Genomic DNA, 17750 nt, shown 5'->3' with positions numbered 1-17750 from the left:
TAATTTAATTAATCAATCGACAATACTATTGATCAGCATTACCAAACGTGGACGTTTTACACTAGAAACAAACACTGATGTACTATTTTATTTAATACTGTGAAGCTGCTTTGATACAACCTGTGTTGTGAAATCTGTATTGCGCTATATAAATAAAAGTTGACTTGACTTGACTTACAGTAATATTTTCATATAAATATTTGTCTAATGTAGATACAGTAAGGGAGGTATTGTTAAAATATCACCTGTAGTAAGTCAGTCTGGTCACTAGGAAAACACTACAATATTCGGAACAACATTTACTGTGTGGAGAGCTAACAGAGTAACGAGAGACTGAAGAGATAAACAGAAGAAGAGACTTTATTTGCTCACAGTAAATGAAGATCAGCTCAACAAACCAACACAATCCTGATAACATCGACACACACACACACACACACACACACACACACACACACACACACACTCTCTCTCACACTCTCTCAACACACACACACACACACACACACACACACACACACACACACACACACACACACTCTCTCTCACACTCTCTCAACACACACACACACACACACACACACACTCTCTCTCTCTCTCACACTCTCTCTCTCTCTCTCTCTCACACACACACACACACACACACACACACACACACACTCTCTCTCACACTCTCTCAACACACACACACACACACACACACACACACACACACACACACTCTCTCTCACACTCTCTCAACACACACACACACACACACACACACACACACACACACACACACACACACACACACACACTCTCTCTCACACTCTCTCAACACACACACACACACACACACACACACACACACACACACGGATGGACGTCTTCTCACACTGCTCCTCTTCTTCAGCATCATTCGTCCTCTTCATCCGTGATTCACCAGCAAGTTCTGCAGAGAAAGAACAAACCGACACGCCAACGAGTGTTTGTTTCCTTCATCAATTCAAGCGTTCGTGTGACGCTCAACTCTTCTCTTTTTCACACCCACACACACTCAGACACACACGCACACACACACTTATTTCCTGTAAAAATAATGACACTGGCAATGGATGGAAAAAATGAATAAAATGATCAGTATCGGTCAGTATTAACATATTGTTTATGATCAGCATGAGTCTGATTACACTAAAACTGGCAATATCATCATGACTGATTTCTTACTTTTCAAACAGTAACTTTATGGGTAACACTTTACAATAAGGTCTCGTTTGTTGACATTAGTTAATCCATTAACACTGAACTATATATTCTCTAGCATTTACTGACATTGTTAATGTTAGTTATGTTCATATAACTACGGTGCAATAACTACGGTAATATTAACAGATACAACTTTTGATCTTCTACATGCTTTAGTAAATGCTGAGATTAACATTACCTGAGATTAATAAATGCTGTAGAGATGTTGTTGAATGCTAACAAATGAAACCTTATTGTGAAGTGATTCCACCTTTTTTCCTATGCCCGGTTACAACATTATTAAACAGTTATCCATCGTTTCAACTGTACATTATTACATTATTACGCTGTGCTCTAGAATTCTTGATTTGTTTTAACCATTTAATGACTGGTTGACTGTCCCTTTTATGTAATATCCAGTACATATAACAATCATATTTTGCAGCGAACCTTCTTGCAGGAGTGGATGCAGTGTATGTAGTCTCTGGCCAGCCGTGAGCAGAGGAGTGTGTGTCCTGTGTTCAGTGTGTAGCAGCTCAACACCTGCGACTGCAGCTCAGCGCACACGGGGGTCACGTGACCCGGCCTGAGGAACAATACACACTCTTACACACACATAAACACAGGCTGAGGAACAATACACACTCTTACACACACATAAACACAGGCTGAGGAACAATACACACTCTTACACACACATAAACACAGGCTGAGGAACAATACACACTCTTACACACACATAAATATAGGCTTCACATACACACACATAAACACAGGCTTCACATACTACACATACACACACATAAACACTACACTGCTGGATGAGTTATAGAACAATCACTACAACACTCATGATTACTGCTCTACTGTCAAATCTAGATCAACAAACATGAATCACCTTAGTGCCAATATTATTTCAGATATTCCCTTTCATGTAGTGTGTAATAAAGCTGCGAATGTAAAAGCTCTGAAAAGTTATAAAGATCGAAGTGAAGGAAGTGATTCTGAACTGAAACGAGTTGTCAGTAATTCAGTCTCATTTCCTGATGATCCTGCGGTTTAGAACTAATTTGCATAATGCTCTTGATTGGCTGATCAGGATCTCTTTGCCCCGCCCTCAAACACTGTCGTTTATCTGAGACTGGAAGAGTTTGGTTCGTGTTGTTCATGTCGAGAAGACGCTGTTTTCTGAGATTGATTCGGTAAAACCCACGCCATCGTTACTGTCTGTATCACTGTGATCAAGAGCTGAGATTCAGATATGATAATGAGCATTTGGTTTCTGACCAATCACAGCAGACTGGGCCATCTGACCAATCAGAGCAGAGCAGCGCTCAGAGAGGCGGGGTTTAGAGAGACTGAATCCTTCATCGAAGCGTTTCAGACACTGAGAGAAAAGAGCTGATGCTGCAGTGGAGATTATGAGGAAATTAAAGTGTTTTTGACCTTAAATGCATGTAAACCTGTTGTAGGAGACTCTAATACAACATTAGAAACCTTTATATGAGATAGTATAACAATAGCATAACAGGGGCACTTTAATATACCACTTTAAAATACCAGCTCAGGAACAGAACGAATCACAGAAGCAAAGACTGACAGACACACAACAGAAGCAGTGCTGCCCCCTAGAGGCCTGATGAAACACTGCGGACATGATTTCTGTCTGTCACAAACACACATTATAGTCCTTAACAGATGAAGTTTGATGTCTGTGACTCAACAAAGATGCAGATTTATGCTCTTTCACAGAAAAAAACATGTCATTAAAGGCTAAAATGTTCTCTTAGTCAAATTAAGTTACCATGACATCTCAAAAAGTAAGTATTATAGCTAACTAAAACTAAAATCATAAAAAACATTTTCTTTACTTAAAACTAAAAACGTTAACTGAAATAAAAATTCTATTCGTTTCTCTTTTTTCTCTAGTTTTGTTTGGCTTGATATACTAAAATAAATAAAAACAGAAACATGAATAAAAACTATATAGACAAATAAATAAAAAAAACACTAATTAAATTGACAGAAACACACAACAAAATTACTAAAACTTAAATAAAAATATTAATAATTTTTTTTATAGAATGATACTAACCAGGTGCAAACTAAAACAAAAATCATAAAAAAATGAATTACTTAAAATAAAATAATAAATAAAAATAAAATATGAAAAAAACTTTTATGTTAGCAAGTTTCTCATTTTCATTTCAAATGACTAAAACAAAAAAGAATATAGACAATAGACTGTAAATAGACACAATAATAAAAATGACAAAAACATACAACAAAACTACTAAAACTAACTCAAATGAAAACGAAAAAAAAATATATAAAAGTTAAATCGGACTCAAAATATTAATAAAAACTATACTAGTATGATGCTAAACCAGTTATGCTTAGTTATGCCAACTACAACTAAAATTATAAAAAAATTATTAATATTATTAAAATTACTTAAAATAAAATAAAAATTAAATATTTTTTATTCAATTAAATATGAAAACACTATTTTTATTTTCTTATTTTCATTCAGTTTAGCGTGATGTACTAAAATAACTAAAACTATAACAGAAATAAAAATGAATAAAAATTCAATAGACACTATAAATAACAAAAACAGACAACAAAAGTACTAAAACTTTAACTGAAATGAAAACGGAAACTATGAAAATAAAATCTGACTCAAAATATGAATAGAAACAATAATAGTATGATAGTGAAACAGTTTCTGTACTCACTTCACAGCGGACTCTGCTTTCACCGCCTCCTGTGTGTACATGTGTAGAGTCTGCTGATAGAAGTCAGTGTTCTGCACACACACGCACACACACACACACACGCACACGCACACGCACACGCACACGCACACGCACACACACACACACACACACACGCAGACACAGACACAGACACACAGACACAGACACAGACACACAGACACACACACACAGACACACAGACACACACACACACACACACACACACACACACACACACACACACACACACACGCACACACACACACACACACACGCACACAGACACACACGCACACAGACACACACGCACACACACACACACACACACACACACACACACACGCACACACACACACAGAGAGAGAGAGTTTAGTCATTCATGTAATACACAAGAAATATTGCATTTGTTTGTGATTTACAGTCATTTTTAGCATTCATGAACTTTCTGCCACATTAATCATGCAAATTCAAAATCACACATTCACACGGATAACTCCCATAGTTCCTCCAGAAACAGCCTGGCATGTCGAGTTTATCAGTGTAATATCGGTTTCTTCCTTCAGCTCTCAGCTGTTAGATTACACGTGATTATAATCTATCAATGTAATTACAGTCTCAGCTGGAGTAATTACACTCTTATCTTATTAAATCTACAATTACCACACGAAGAGACGGAAGCATCAGAAATCTGAGAAATCAATAACAGAATAGTCATTTTTAGGAGAACTATCACTTTAAGGAGTTTGTTCGAATCACTCACTAACAGTGTAATAAGAGTTTCACAGATCCCATAATTCCCTCCTCTGGAGTCTAATGGGATAAACGAACTAAACTAAAGCTCAGATAATGTTCATGTCATTCTTTCTCCACGGTTTCTCTCTCAATCGCTCCATCTTGTGATTCTCAGCTCATTTTCTGGCTTCTCGCTTCATTAATGCCTGATGATTCGCAGCTCTGCTGAAACGCTTCTGTGTATTTTCATCTGTCTTTTCCAAGTCAGATTTATTTGAGTAGCTCTTCTCACAATTCACATTGTTTCAAATGTTTTTAGCAGATTGTAGTTCAGTTAAAGCAAACCAACCGGCTTCGAGGTGAACTGCAACATTACAAACACTGATTTGAACCGAAAAGTCTTTGAAAATCTGACAGAGCAAGATGGTGTACGTAACATTTAATGAGAGAAAGAACTACAATCCCATGATGCACTGCAAATGATAATCAAAATAAAAAGTAAAGGAAAAAGCGTAAAGACTTGTCTGGATTATGGCATTTGCAGAGATTCATGGAGGAAAACGGGCGCAAAATAGTTTATTTGGTGCGATTTGCTCGTTTCGATTCCCTGATTGGTGGAGATTTAGTTTGCAGAATCATGGGTAATGTAGTTTTTTGTGACTGTTGAAGAAATAAGTGAACTAAAGTGCACTGATGAAGCCTATACCATCAGTTAACAACCTCGCAGCTCACAGTAGGTCTGTCTTTAATGATTGATACGTTATCATAAAAAATCAATTCTCCTTAGACAGTACATTTTTTGTTGGTTTAAATTAAAAAAGTAAGTTACCTGGTTCCCTTAACATTTTGAGTTCATTGAAATTAAACATTTGAGTTAATATAATGAAGGAGCTTTTGGTTTAATCAACAGAAACTCAATATATTATGTTATCTGAATTACATTAATTATCTAAGTTGATTTGACAAAAGAAAAAAGTTGTGATAAATCATGAAAATCATTTTTTTTACATTGTGTATTTTACATCCTGACTCCTCCTCTATTGCAGTGAAGCCCCGCCCACTCACCTGTCAATCAACAGTCTCTAACTCTGCCTGTTACAAGCAGCATTAGAGGAAATAACTGAACAACCACAACATGCTTTTACTGTACGGAAGATTAAAAACAAGTCAGAGACAGACTATATGAATAATAATGACTGTATGAATAATAATGACTGTATGAATAATAATGAGAGAAATTAGACGTTCTGTCCAGATATCAGTCTGATAACACGAGCAGCTGACTCAGTTTATTCTTGCAGAAGCACAAACCCTTTCTGAGATGAAGGACATGAATATTACATGACAGTGGAGTGTGTGTGCATGTGTGTGTGAGCGTGTGTGTGTGTGCATGTGTGTGTGAGTGTGTGTGTGTGTGTGTGTGTGTGTGTGTGTGTGTGTGTGTGTGTGTGTGTGTGTGTGAGTGTGTGTGTGTGTGTGTGTGTGTGTGTGTGTGTGTGTGTGTGTGTGTGTGTGTGTGTGTGTGTCACCAGATGAAATGACCCCCAGCATGACTGTTTTCAGACAGGTTTCCTCGTCTGCCGTGGGTTAATGAACAGACCCAGGTTCAGTCAGAAGTTCATTTTTCCTAATTAATGTTTTAATTTAAACAAATTAAGCAATTAAGCACAAAAATATGAGGCTGCTGAAAATTCAGCTTTATCGTCACAGGAATACATTATATTTTAAATGCATTCAAATAGAAAACGGTTATTTTAAATTGTAATAATATTTTACAATATTACTGTATTTCTGATTATTAAATACAGCCTTGATGAGCAGAAGAGACTCTTTCACAAACACTGACAAAGATCGATTAAACGTTTACATTATTTCTTTTCTTTTTTAGGGGACATCTTGTGTGTTTTCTGCTCAGATGGTGTGAGCACTGCAGATAGTGTGTATATTATATTTGTGTGTAATTGTTCAGACACACACACACACACACACACACACACACACAGCTAAAGCGTAACGCTGAACACACACTGCTCTGTAAACGCCACAGGAATGATGATCATCTCCTCAACTTCATCACTGATATGAAACACACTGATCTCCTGACTGTAATGCACATATCATGAACTGCATTCTTTTATTGTTTTATGTTTCCTGTGGTGCACTTATAATGTTAGTATGATTTTTACACACAATTTTTTCATAATTTAGAAATAAAAGGCATTTTTCTCCTGATTTTAGCCTCAGTTGGAAGGGGCGTGTCTTCTGTGAGACTGGAAACGCCCACTGCTCTGATTGGCTAACAGCTTTGCATATGAAATAAGTACTAACAGTTCAATCAGGATGTAAATAAGAGTGTAGACAGCGGCAGTGATTATAGTTTGTAACGAGAGTTTTGGCGAGAGTCGCTGATAAACAGAGACGATCATGTGACGTCATATGTGACAAAATTCCAAACAATCAAGAAAATTTAGATTTTTCAATTCATGACCCATTTAACAAAACATTTCTGAGTTTGTATGAATCATATCAGCTGAGAGATCACATAATATTTATACTCTGTCAAACCACAGGACATTTAAGATGAACTAGTGAGTGATTAAAAATAGTGACGCTTTTAACTGCTTCATTTTTTACAGCGCTGAATAAATGTGTTCTTCTACAGCGATCGGCTCACTGTTCATGGTTTACGAGTTCATAGATTTCTTTGATATAAAATAAATATATTCTTTTAGATTTCAGGTCTTATAAAACTCAATTTTATCTTCAGTTGCTGTGATTTCTGCTGGAGTCACATTAAATAAACACAAGTTTAAACTTCCTTTCCTTCTTCAAGCAGTTAAAATTAATAAATGACACACACACACACACACACACACACACACACTAAAGTGGCGTATCGCTAATCAGATGAAGCCGTATAATCACCACCTCTGTTATCGAGTTCATGCAAACAGTTGTATTTATAAATGCTATATTTAATGCATGAAGACATCAGAGAGAACAAACATCTTCAGCCTGAAGCGCGTACAGTAACATCAAAGACACGAGTGTGTGTGTGTGTGGAAATGTTTCAGACTCAGTGTGTTTGGTGGATTCTTCACTGTCTGAGTCTCCAGACTTAAAAGCGTCAGAGTGTTTGTGAAGGACACACACCTTCTTCTCCATCAGTGTTTATGAAGGACACACACCTTCTTCTCCATCAGCTGCAGCTGCTGCTTGTAAAACTGCTCGAGATGTTTGAGCTCATCCTCTTTCTTCTTCAGCTGTCGTTCCTGATCGACACACAGAACACACACCTCACATCAACTACACAAATATTTGGAAGACTTACAGTTGCAATAACACACACAGACACACACACAGAGACACGGACACACACACGCACACACACTCACAGACACTCACTCACTCACTCACACACACACACACACACACACACACACACACACACACACACACACACACACACACACACACACACACACACACACACACACAGCCCCTTATACAGACACGCACACATATACACTCACTCACTCACTCACTCACACAATATTAATAAATACTATAATATTAGCAAAATAATACAAAATCAATCCCTTTCATTTTAACCACCAGTCATTTTAGAGACACTTTTCACCATCCAATCATCATGGAAAAAAATCAAAACAGTTGAATATTGTGTTTCACGACAGACAAATCTGTCGTTTTATTTACATGCAGTGAAATACAACTGAGATTTACAGCTGACGGCTTCTTACCCGAACACTCAACTCATCCGGCTGACCGAGAGCATAATGAAGAAATATTACAGGAAAGAAAGAAAGAAAGAAAGAAAGAAAGAAAGAAAGAAAGAAAGAAAGAAAGAAAGAAAGAAAGAAAGAAAGAAAGAAAGAAAGAAAGAAAGAAAGAACTGGATATCATTTCTGCAAATTTAAATTGAACAAAAACACTTGGACAGGATTCATAATAATTAATGCGCTGACGATTAGCACACATGATCATAATCAGAACATCAGCTGACAGAAAGATTTAATCAAAGACAGAGAGAAACACCAACAACAACAGATTGCAATTGATAAGTCCATTTCTGCCTAGGGTGACCAAACGTCCTGTTTTCACGTCCTGGCCGTCCTGTCTGTTTTTTAAAAAGTGATGAAAATGTCCTGGTTTTTATTATTTTTCATTTGGCCATTAAGCGTGTACTTTAAATATACGCTTGCCTAGTTTGCACACAAAACATATGAAACCGGCTTCACCCCCTCTTGTTATAATTCAGCGCGTTCTTCAATCCGCAGCGTCAAGCAGAGAGCACGTCAGAATCAGAATACAGAGGCCTGTGTGTGTGTGTGTGTGTGTGTGTTCATCACAGCCTCATTGGTCTGTCACTGCTTGTCAATGTCATAATATTTGAAATGACCAATCAAATCAAAGTAGGCGGACTTTACATTCACAGAATTTTAGCAGCGTGACGCTTCAGTTTACGGTCAAGTGCGAGGTAAGATGTAAGTAGCTAACAGCGTAAAAAAAAAAAAAAGCCCAGATGTAAGTTCACAGATGATTTTCAGAGAAAATTCCCGTGTTTTCGTTTCGGTCGGGATCCGTGTAAAGCAGAATGCATGAACTGCAAAGCTGGCATGTACGTGTCAGTGTCAAGGTGCTAGCGACCTAGAAGCCCACATAAAGAAAGTATAGGCTAAGAGAACATCAGGAGGATTGAAATTGTTTTTTTTTTTACTGAAATAGTGTAGTAGATTTATTTATTTATTTATTTTAGTAGTAGATTTTTAACCTATGGCCATGAAAAGAAATAGTGTCATGTAAAAGGTGTTAAAAGCTATTTATTTTTTATATAGTATTCTATTGTTGCGGGCCAAACATTGAATGGAAAGGATGTATTACTTTATGTATTAAAGTACAATAACATAGTTGCAAGGTTGTGAATGCATTTGTCAAGTATTTTTTTATGCATTCTCCCCCAAACCACGCCTCCCCAAAAACATGCCCCGCCCATCAATCACGCCCCCGTCCTGTTTTCTGAAAACTAAAACATGGTCACCCTATTTCTGCCACACAAGAAAAAAATAATGCTTACGTAAATCATAATTATAACTGAAATAGTTGAAATGCTAACATCCAAAGTCATAATTATGAGATTAAAAAGTCAAAATTATGACACCCTTTAACTGCCAAATGGTGGAGCACATTATGAGTCACTATATTTTAGTCCCTAACTCAACTCAAGCTGATGAGCGTCTCTGAGGAGTGTTGAGATGGAGATGTTACAGTGTCCATCAACAGCGCTCGTCACAACACTTCCTCTAACACGGATGTCAGAAACAAATTAATCACTTCAGGGGGTTAAATCGCTCTTACTAAGAGCCCTAACTTTACAAAATTATGTTACCTGGTGCCATGAAAAAACTTTATTATGTTTCTTAATAATTTTTCAAAAACGTGCTCAACCAAACGGGTGATTTGTCACATTATGGTGAACGTAGAAAAGCTAAGCTAATGTTTTCAGATCGCCCAGAATGGATTATTTGCTGAGAAATATAAACTTCTGATCATTCATAGCTACGAATATGACACAGCTATTGTTATTTCTTCATGAATATACTGAAATAATTTCTGAAGTATGTATTTTTTTGCCACTTTTGGATATTTTTTGAGGTAAATATAATAAATTCATAGAATTAATGTGTGGAAATCATAATTATCAGAGGCAATTACTTCTTAAATGACAAATGCTGGTGTACTAACATTACTAAAATTGTAAGAGATTGTTATTTATTTGTTTGTTGTTTTTTTTTATTATAATTACTAGATGGATGTGAACAGTTTCTATTGTACAAGAACGCGCGTACACTCTTCTGGCCCGTGTCCCAGAAACTCCTGAGACTCTGATGCTGATATCAGTGATGCTGAGGATCTGGATTATCACCCCGTCCCAGAAGAGGGAGCTGGTGATTGTTCTTTTGAGTCCCTCAAGTATCTTAACTTGAATAAGGCTATAGGTGAGGAGGTCTTCATTCCAGATTTCTCTGTTCTCCATTTCTCTATTCCCTCACCCCATCATGCCAGCTGTAAATGGTTTCTCTGTGTTTCTCCTCCCACACACCCCCTCATCTCTTTATGTTTCTCAGTGTTTCTCCTTCCTCTCTCACCCCGTCATGCCTCTATGTTTCTCTGAGTCAGTACAGTAAGGATTGAGCTTATATACACCACTGAGGGACTTGCCACATCCTTGTAAGGTAGAAAAACATGTTTCTTATGTATAAATGGAATGTATACCTCATGCATGGGTGTCGGAAGCAAGACAAATGTGGGTGGGTCATCCTCCAAATTTCTTTTTTACTGGAGTAGATTAGGGGTGTTCCTGAAGTTCCCGAAATCTCTATGCAATAATGAGTGAAGTGAATGAGTGAGAGTAAAAATGAAACGAGCGCAAATCTGTCTATGTGTGCATCTCTCAGAAATCAGAGCTTGGCAAGAGTAATATCAACTCAAATAGGCTACTACATCATATGAATGTTCTACGATATGATATTTGTATATTATTACATGGCTTGGTTGAATTCTAATGTAGAATGCGGTGTGTTATTTCTTGATAACAGACGCTGCTAAGTATAACACACCGTTGCCATGATAAACAGAGCGTTGCTGTGGACGCAGGATTCTAACCGTAGAGACGGAACGGACTATTTTCTTTAGCGGAAACAATACAATCGTTTTTAAATCAATAAACTCCTTTTTAAATCAATATTTTGAGTCAAATTATTGATTTATTTGGTAGGTAGCCATGTAATAAGCGGGACAATGTAGAGCAAGGCGGTTGTTATAGCGAATACAACCCTGACAGTCTGATCAGGACCCTGACGCGAAGCGGAATACTTATTGTATGTATATTTAAATGATTTAAGCTTTGTACAATATATACTCGAATGAATATAATATAAGCTCAGCACGATCACAAATCAAACAGCGCGTTAATTGCCGTTTCTGCACGTGTCCATCTCTCAGCAACCAGCTCTAATAGCCTATAATCAACTAAGATTCATATACATTAATTACTATGTCTATTTAAATGTTTTAAACTTCGTATGTCCATAGGAACCTGAGACTCGCGCTTAGGACAGCACGTGCGCATTGGCTCGTCTAGCCTGAAAAGTAAGGGTTTGTAATAGCCTAAGCCTAGTGGAATGGATTTGAGCAGCAGTGTGGAAATCAACGCTGTAGCTAAAACGCGGAATGGAGTTTAATTTAGTAGGGCATTCCTCAAGTGGAATGGATTTGACTGACGAGTGACTGAAGAGTGAGCAGACATATGCACTGAATTAGAGACGGTAAAAGTGAGGGGGTCCATATCATTGGTCTTAAAAAGTGGGTGGGTCTTGTCCCACCCATATACAATGGTTCGACGCCCATGACCTCAACATGGTACAATCCACTTTCCACATCGGTGGAACATCTCTGCTCAGTGAACGCTGCATTGCACACTATAGCTCATCAGCACACATGTACAAACACACTCTGACTTCACAAAATACATTATGAAATTATTATGAAAATTAATAAATAAAAAAAATAAAAAAATAAAATAACATTAAAGTCTTCACCCTGTATGAAGATGATGCTCCTGATGATGAAAATCCTGTTGCACTACCACACTTGACGGCGTGTTTCTTAAAACATAAAAGCCTATTATATTACTATCTTTTGCTATTTTATTTTATTATTTATTTTCGTTTTTGAATGCATAACGAATGTATTGTCTTTGACTGTTACTTTTAGTTATTTGTGTTATTTATTTTTGTTTATTGTTAAAAAACAAGAAAACATATAATTTCCTGTATTAAAATGAAAACCTGAAATATTTAATGGCAAACTTCAATAAATAAAGAAGATTCAATATACAAAAATATTTTATTTTGATTATTTTTTAAATAAATTAGTATTATAGTTTATATTTTCTGATTTTCATATTATGTGTATGAATTCCAGTGCTTTACCATAAATTGACTATCAACCATTTGGTAGAGACCGATATTTAAAAAATTATGGGATGTGTTGAAAAAAAAAATACACTGAGTGTGTGACTAGCGACATAAGAAATGCAAACAATATTTTTTTCCAATGCCTTTTTCTTGGTGGGTCAGTTAAAGGGTTAAGAAGTCATAAATAAGAGTAAGTGATGAGATAACAAAAACAAAATTATGACAAAAGACAGTATGTAATAATTTCAGCTTTTTATCTCATAATTTTTACATATTGATAATGGCAATTATGACAGTATGTTAAGACTAAACTTTTTATTATGACTTTTTCAGCTGACAGAAAATTAACTGAAAGAGAGAGAGTGCAAAAATAAAATATTGTAAGCAAAAAAAAAAAGAGTTTATAATTTATTAAAGTCCCCGTGAACCGGAAGTTGCAAACGACTTTTCTCCAGTGTTATGACGTACAGTATTTCCCAGTGAAAGGGAATATTGAACAGAGGGCAGGGTTTTACTCTAGCGCTCCTCCTCTCCATCTCTGCTCATAACAGACTAACGGTTTGAGGGGAGTGGTTACGCGTTGCCCAAACCAATTCCTCAAACCTACGTCATCAGAGAAGGTCCTCCAATGCAGAGGGGAGGGGCATTTTCAGATTTTGATTAAAGATTACCATGGTAAAATTTTTTTTTTTTTAAATATTTTCTTGCACGGATTAATTGTTCACCACAAGACTAGTAATATGCGCTAACAAAGTAAATAGGGTCAATTTTGATTTCATGGGGACTTTAATGAAGTTTTATTATTATGTATAAGTTTTATCTAATTATGAATAATTAGAATTATTATAAATGACTGTGATTAAATGTCAAGCATGGCCTCAAACAGCAATATGAAATCAAACGCCACTGCTGCCATCTAGCGCACACTAACACAAGGTCTAGCTGGAGATGATAATGCTCCAAAACACTGGAATTATTTGTGTTTGTGGGACTTAAACATGACTTTAATGTTTAGATAAAATATATTTTTAAAAATCAAAAATGAGTTTAATGGAACATAAAGCATGCAAATGTGAATTCTGAGGACTGTGAAATCAACTGATCACGATAAATGCAAAACACAAAATTTGAGACAGAATATTTACTTGAAAGTTCATCATATAATATATAATATCCTTTGTGAAATCAGAAATTATTTGCTGAAATAAAACTTAAGATACTTGTGTCAGAATACTGTTTCCATCGACTTATTTTTATGTGCATTTTGGGATATCGCATAAAAAACACTGTCCAGAAACGATAAGATGTGCATAAACTCTACAAATGCACATATATTGACTGCGTTAATGAGTTTAATGTTGAATCCGATAAGAAGACGTGCGCATAAACTGTGATGGAAACACATTTACTGAATAAATCCCCCAATGTGCAACAATAAACTCAGTGACTTTCCCTCAGGCTGTGATTGGATAACTGGAGTAACCAGTGGACCAATGGCGTCGCAGCGTCTCTAATGTTGGTTTGGTGTTTCTGAAACGCCGGAGTCGAAGTGTGTGATCAGAATGATTTGGTGTAATTCCCTCCAGAAGCGTCTCACACACACGAGTGTGTTCCCGAACACCAGCATCCGAACGCTAGAGAACACGACAGCGGTTACTGTGTTTCGTCTGACGCTCTGAGACACTCGTTTAAAGAGAAAGATTGCAGAAACTTACAGTTTATTACTGATAAATTGCGCCAATTTCCCAGGAAGTGATGATTTTGTTCTCTTGAACACATGGGATGGAAACACTGCTTTATTCGCAAATGTTTTATGCGATATTCCAATTTTGTGCACAAGTTAAATTCACAGCTTTGATTGGAAACACGGCTAGTGTGTGTAGCAGAGACAGAAGAAGAGTGTCTCACCAGGGTGTGTGTTTTCTGCAGGTCCTGGTGTGTGTTTGTTCTCTCTCTCATGTCGTCTCCCATCGCTGTCTCTCTCTCTCGACGGGCGATCCGGGCCAACTCTTCCTGGACCAGAGCCTGTTCACGCTCGAACCTGCAGACACACACACACACACACACACACACACACACACACACACACACACACATCAGGACTAAACCACTGCGGCCAGTGAAGACTAGCCCAGATTCAAGTGAACCCAGGACACATTTCAGACGCAAACCTACAGACATGCACAATAATCTCATTCTCATTACTGTGAACATAATAATTAATGATATATTATTTAAAGGGGTGGTTGATTATGATTTGACTTTTCTAACTTTAGTTAGTGTGTAATGTTGCTGTTTGCATTATTGCAACATCTGTAAAGTTACAATGCTCAAAGTTCAAAGCAAAGGGAGATATTTTCTTTTACAGAAATCGCTTTTTAAAACTATGAATTAGAAATGTTGCCATGTCAACTAACTGAAATAAGTACTGAAATTACTAACTGAGAATAAAGAAAAAAACACTGTATACTGAAATAAAACCTAAATAGTAGCTAATATTTAAAAGAAACTACAATGACAAAAGAACAATACTAAAAATTTCAATAAAATAAAACGTTAATGTTAAATATAATACTAATTATATATATATATAGTATTGCTTTTAATGAACGATGATTTAAATAAACATCACATTACAGTTCTACAAAAACAAACAAAAGTAGAAATTCTGAATTTAGAAAGAGAATTTGGGTAGAAATGTGCATAATTGAAAAAAACATTAATAAAATATTAATAAAATATATATACTTTAATCTCATGTTTTTATACTATATATAAAGTAATATATAAAGGAATAGATTCTAAATGAATATATAAAGGGGGAAAATATATGTATATATACCTTCATACATTCCTATATATTTGAGATAAAAAATATATTTTTTATTATTTTATTATTTATTAAAATATATTAAGTGCACGATTGACTGATTTTTAGCAGAGCTGGATTAGGCTGTGATAGACCTGAATGTCTTCTGTGAAACACACACACACACACACACAGACACACACACACACACACACACACACACACACACTCACCGTCTCCGAAGCTCCTCCGGTGTCTCTCCTGCAGCAGGTCTGGAAGCTCCTGAAACATCAGAAACACAGTGAGATGAGATGAGTGTGTGTGTGTGTGTGTGTGTGTGTGGGTGTGTGTGTGTGTGTGTGTGTGTGTGTGTCGCAGTGAGATGAGAGTTGAGTGTGTGTGTCGCAGTGAGATGAGTGTGTGTGTGTGTAGCAGTGAGATTAGAGATAAGTGTGTGTCGCAGTGAGATGAGAGATGAGTGAGTGTGTCGCAGTGAGATGTGTGTGTGTGTGTGTGTGTGTCGCAGTGAGATGTGTGTGTGTGTGTGTGTGTGTGTGTGTGTCGCAGTGAGATGTGTGTGTGTGTGTCGCAGTAGCAGTACCTGGATCAGGTGTGTCTCTCTCTGGTTTAGGTGACGCTGGTTTCTGTGAAGAAGATCCCGACTCCCGCATCCGCTGAAGAACATCACCAGACAGCTGAGAGCACACACACACTTACAATATTATAAATGATCCTCTAAATATCACTTTAAATACAACTGTGGATTTACAAAAGTGTAGAAACTTTTTAAAACTTTCACTCTAGAATGCTTTTGGCCAGAAAGCAGTCTAGTGACATAAAAGTCGTACACACAATTTCGACTTTTATGTCACTTTCTCTCTCTTACACACACACACACACACACACACACACACACACTCTGTCTCTCACTCTCTCTCTCTCACACACACACACACACACTCTCTCTCTCTCTCTCTCTCTCTCTCTCTCTCTCTCTCACACACACACACACACTCACACTCTCTCTGTCTCTCACTCTCTCTCTCCCACACACCCACACACCCACACACACACACACACTGTTCACAGATCAGTCTTATCTCACTGTTCTGAGTCATTCATTGACCTTGAGTGAGAGCAGATAAAATTACAGTACAGGTTTCAGTGTCACAGCACAACTATGACACAGCACTGATGATTAACAAACATGCTTTAAATGCGCAGATTTAATCCCTATATCACATTTAAATCATCAATGCAGTCAATGAACACACACAAATCAACGACACTTTCACTTTCTCAGACCACTGAAGTTCAGAAGCACAATAAGGACAGTTACATTAGTCTTCTGTTTATAAAAGCACATATCCCATTAAAGTCATATAATGCTATAACAGTATCAGGATCTAACTGTGTGTTTGCAGTGATGATGATGATGATGATGATGATGATGTTGAGTCTGTCACCTTCACTCCCTGCAGGACCGTGACATTGTCCTGTTCGTCCAGTCCGTAAGTCACAGACCCGCTCCTGCTGTCCGCGGCCCCCATAATCACCACCAATATTACAATATCACCCCGATTCAGCTCAGGGTCACGGTGTCCCTCTACACGCGCATAAAATCATCAAACATCCTATTACAGTTTATCACGCGTCATCATGTGGACGCGAAATGAATCATGGGAAATGTAGTTAAATTCAATACAGTGACGTTACACAGAGATCGTGAGAGAATTTTTTTTTTTACTTTTTTTTTGCTTGATTATTTATATCTATATATATTTATATATACTCGTATTTTATGTGTTAATATTGAAAGTGCAACAGAAAGCAAAACTTTTTTTAAAGAGATATTCACCCAAAAACGAAATTTCTGTCATTATTACTCATCCTCAAGTCATTCCAAACCCGTAAGACTTTTGTTCATCTTCGGAACACAAATGAAGATCTTTTTAATGAAATCTGAGAGCTTTCTGTCTCTCCATTGACAGCTACGCAACTACCACTTTCAAGCCCCAGAAAGGTAGTAAAGACATTAAAGTAACCCATGTGACTCCCGTGGTTAAACAATGGACAAAAAATTAAATAAAAAACACAATTAACCACACTATGTATAACATATTAATCTCCAATGCACGTTCACACAACAACATCTGCTCTCGCGTCAACAAAACACGCATGCTTAGTGGTGCTCTCCTGAATGTTAGAGATTGATGTTTTGTAAAT

General features: G+C 36.9%; 1 protein-coding gene across 2 annotated transcripts; it reads right to left on the bottom strand.

Annotated features, from left to right (window-relative positions):
- Window positions 1-335: 335 nt before the first annotated feature.
- Window positions 336-17232, bottom strand: chchd6b (coiled-coil-helix-coiled-coil-helix domain containing 6b). Of its 2 annotated transcripts, XM_081381545.1 has the most exons (9): window positions 16991-17193; window positions 16126-16219; window positions 15758-15806; window positions 14624-14756; window positions 8480-8500; window positions 7907-7990; window positions 3966-4036; window positions 1678-1813; window positions 343-934 (listed from the first exon to the last, which is right to left on the bottom strand). In XM_081381545.1, the coding sequence occupies exons 1-9, from the start codon at window positions 17072-17074 to the stop codon at window positions 911-913; spliced, it is 696 nt and encodes a 231-aa protein (XP_081237671.1). In that variant the 5' UTR covers window positions 17075-17193; the 3' UTR covers window positions 343-910. The 2 variants fall into 2 exon arrangements, with proteins under 2 accessions (XP_081237672.1, XP_081237671.1); XM_081381546.1 differs by lacking the exon at window positions 8480-8500 and having other exon boundaries at window positions 336-934; window positions 16991-17232.
- Between the last annotated feature and the right edge of the window lie 518 nt (window positions 17233-17750).

Source organism: Scardinius erythrophthalmus, assembly GCF_964197995.2.
Source record: "Scardinius erythrophthalmus genome assembly, chromosome: 12".
In the NCBI taxonomy this organism is placed as follows: Eukaryota; Metazoa; Chordata; class Actinopteri; order Cypriniformes; family Leuciscidae; genus Scardinius; species Scardinius erythrophthalmus.
This window is presented reverse-complemented; position numbering and strand designations above follow the sequence as displayed.